Source organism: Salvelinus sp. IW2-2015, unplaced genomic scaffold, assembly GCF_002910315.2.
Source record: "Salvelinus sp. IW2-2015 unplaced genomic scaffold, ASM291031v2 Un_scaffold2080, whole genome shotgun sequence".
Classification (NCBI taxonomy): Eukaryota; Metazoa; Chordata; class Actinopteri; order Salmoniformes; family Salmonidae; genus Salvelinus; species Salvelinus sp. IW2-2015.
Window position 1 is genome coordinate 32,659 of NW_019943421.1, and position 3,652 is coordinate 36,310.

A 3,652-nucleotide genomic window follows, 5' to 3' on the forward strand; every position below is an offset into this window, starting at 1 on the left:
CAACACAACACACACCATCATCATCATCATCATTACGCCTGCAACACACACACACACACCATCATCATCATCATTCATTACGCCCGGCAACACACACAGGGTCTGATTAGGAGGTGTAGAGGTAAATGTTTGGGTAAAGCCCAGGGGAACACCAGGAGCGCCCAGGTTCCTCTGATCACAGGAACAGAGTCTATGGGGGTACTAACAGGACATTTGTTGCCAAGGACCTGTTAAACAAAACAAGTATAAAATACATGTTATATTGGAATGTAGATATTGAATATTTGTCTCACCGACGTAGTAGAACCCTGCCTTGGCCAGCTGGTCGGGGCGAACAGGGATACGTAAGGGCCAGTGGACAAAGGTCAACAACCTCTCCTCACGCTGCTGCATGGCTGGGTTAGACACGTTACTGAGGCCTGGGGGTAGAGACAGGGGCTACCGCCCTGGGGGGCACTCCTAAACCTCCCGGCCCGCCCGCCATGGACACGTTGTCGGCCCGGTCTCCTCTGACGAAGCGACAGTTAGGGTAATGTCTCTGGTGCTCCGACACGGCCCGGTCCCCTGGTTCCCAGTTACTGAGCTACAGAGAGGAGACAGTAATCAATCCCCTGGCTCCCAGTTACTGAGCTACAGAGAGGAGACAGTAATCAATCCCCTGGCTCCCAGTTACTGAGCTACAGAGAGGAGACAGTAATCAATCCCCTGGCTCCCAGTTACTGAGCTACAGAGAGGAGACAGTAATCAATCCCCTGGCTCCCAGTTACTGAGCTACAGGAACAGAGAGGAGACAGTAATCAATCCCCTGGCTCCCAGTTACTGAGCTACAGGAACAGAGAGGAGACAGTAATCAATCCCCTGGCTCCCAGTTACTGAGCTACAGAGAGGAGACAGTCATCAATCCCCTGGCTCCCAGTTACTGAGCTAGAGAGAGGAGACAGTAATCAATCCCCTGGCTCCCAGTTACTGAGCTAGAGACACACAGAGAGGAAAGAGATGCAATCATATCTCTCGCTCTCTGGACAAAATGACCGGGAAGATTTTAATTTACCCGCCATTTGAGAAAGTTAGCAGGACCCATATGCATTGGGTGCGTCACCCATTAGGGTGTCCAACTTAGTACCACTTTTGACACCATTGATCATCACATTCTTTTGGAGAGATTGGAAACTCAAATTGGTCTATGCGGACAAGTCCTTGCTTGGTTTAGATCTTATCTGTCGGAAACATATCAGTTAATCTCTGTTTGTCCTCTGACAAATCAATGGTACGTTTCCATGTTCCTCAAGGTTCCGTTTTAGGACCACTATTGTTTTCACTATATATATTCTACCTCTTGGTGATGTCAACTTTCACTGCTATGCAGACGACACACATTTCAATGAAACATGGTGAATCTCCAAAATTGCCTTCCCTGGAAGCCTGTGTTTCAGACAGGGCGGTAAATGTTATACTTTTAAACTCTGACAAAACAGAGACGCTAGTTCTAGGTCCCAAGAAACAAAGAGATCTTCTGTTGAACCTGACAATTAATCTTGATGGTTGTACAGTCGTCTCAAATAAAACTGAAGGACCTCGGCGTTACTCTGGACCCTGATCTCTCTTTTGACGAACATATCAAAAAATATTTCAAGAGCAGCTTTTCAAAAAAATATATTTCAAAAATCTGAAACTTTGTGTCTAGAAATGATGCATAAAGATTTAGACTACTGCAATGCTCTACTCTCCGCCTACCCAGATAAGGCACTAGATAAACTTCAGTTAGTGCTGAACACGGCTGCTAGAACCAAAACAATGTATATTACTCCAGCACAGTCTGGCTTCCTGTTAAGGCTGACTTCAAGGTTTTACTGCTAACCTACAAAGCATTACATGGCCTCGCTCCTACTTATCTGTCCGAGTTGGTCCTGCCGTACATACCTACACGTACGCTACGGTCACAAGACGCAGGCCTCCTAATTGTTCCTAGAATTTCTTAGCAAACAGCTGGAGGCAGGGCTTTCTCCTATAGAGCTCCATTTTATGGATAGGTAGGAATAGGCTGTGATTCGATGACAAATTAACAGGCACCACATTGATTTGTAAGTCGCTCTGGATAAGAGCGTCTGCTAAATGACTTAAATGTAAATGTTATATGCAACGCAGGACAAGCTAGTTAAACTAGTAATATCATCAACCATGTGTAGTTAACTAGTGATTATGTGAAGATTGATAGTTTTTTTAAATAAGTTTAATGCTAGCTAGCAACTTACTTTGGCTCATTGCAGCCACAAGGTAATTTTGAAGCTGCACTCGCGTAACAGGTGGTCAGCCTGCCACGCAGTTTCCTCGTGGATTGCAATGTAATCGGCCATAATCGGCATCCAAAAGGCCGATTACCGATGGTTATGAAAACGTGAAATCGGCCCTAATTAAATCGGCCATGCCGATTAATCGGTTGACCTCTAATTTTGACCACCCCGTTGTTCAGGGACACATTATTTCATTTCTGTTAGTCACATGCCTGTGGAACTTGTTCAGTTTATGTCTCAGTCGTTGAATCTTACGGTCATACAAATATTTACACGTTAAATATTTACACATGTTAAGTTTGCTGAAAATAAACGCAGTTGACAGTGAGAGGACGTTTCTTTTTTTGTGCTGAGTTTATATAATTACTACTTTAAAGTGGCTGTGGATAAGCTAAAAGACTAACATGTACATGTAAAATGTAGTATATAGTAGTAGTAGTAATAATAGTATACCTGTCCTCCACAGGTGAAGCAGGCCACGTGGTCTCCCTGCCCCAGGTAATAGAAGCCAGCCGTAGCCAGCTCAAAGGCTAGTGTGTACTATAATAGGAGTAGTAGTATAGTACAGTAGTAGTATAGTACCTGTCCTCCACAGGTGAAGCAGCCACGTGGTCTCCCTGCCCCAGGTAATAGAAGCCAGCGTAGCCAGCTCAAAGGCTAGTGTGTACTATAGAGTAGTAGTATAGTACAGTAGTAGTATAGTACCTGTCCTCCACAGGTGAAGCAGGGCCACGGGTCTCCCTGCCCCAGGTAATAGAAGCCAGCCGTAGCCAGCTCAAAGGCTAGTGTGTACTATAGAGTAGTAGTATAGTACAGTAGTAGTATAGTACCTGTCTCCACAGGTGAAGCAGGCCACGGTCTCCCTGCCCCAGGTAATAGAAGCCAGCCGTAGCCAGCTCAAAGGCTAGTGTGTACTATAGAGTAGTAGTATAGTACAGTAGTAGTATAGTACCTGTCCTCCACAGGTGAAGCAGGCCACGCGGTCTCCCTGCCCCAGGTAATAGAAGCCAGCCGTAGCCAGCTCAAAGGCTAGTGTGTACTATAGAGTAGTAGTATAGTACAGTAGTAGATAGTTACCCGTCCTCCACAGGTGAAGCAGGCCACGCGGTCTCCCTGCTCCCAGTAATAGAAGCCAGCCGTTAGCCAGCTCAGAGGGGTGATGATGGACAGAGATCCAGGACTGGAAGGAGTCCAGGCGGTCCTGCTCTCTCCTCATACTGGGGTTGTGACAGGAAGGGGTCTTGGTGGGACCTACAGACACATTAGTCAGATAGTTAAAGGGGCCGTACCGACTATGGCGTGACCCTGTGTAAAACATTTCACTGTGATCATCCTTTTACATGCATTATTAAATGTGGCCC

General features: G+C 46.1%; 1 protein-coding gene across 1 annotated transcript in view; it reads right to left on the reverse strand.

The window, feature by feature from the left end:
- The window catches only part of birc2 (baculoviral IAP repeat containing 2), a 44,766-nt gene that overhangs the window by 29,762 nt on the left and 11,352 nt on the right, over positions 1 to 3,652 (reverse strand). The window contains 4 exon segments of the mRNA XM_070439967.1: positions 207 to 432; positions 434 to 583; positions 3,244 to 3,304; positions 3,431 to 3,596. Coding sequence (XP_070296068.1) covers positions 207 to 432; positions 434 to 583; positions 3,244 to 3,304; positions 3,431 to 3,596 — 603 coding nt within the window.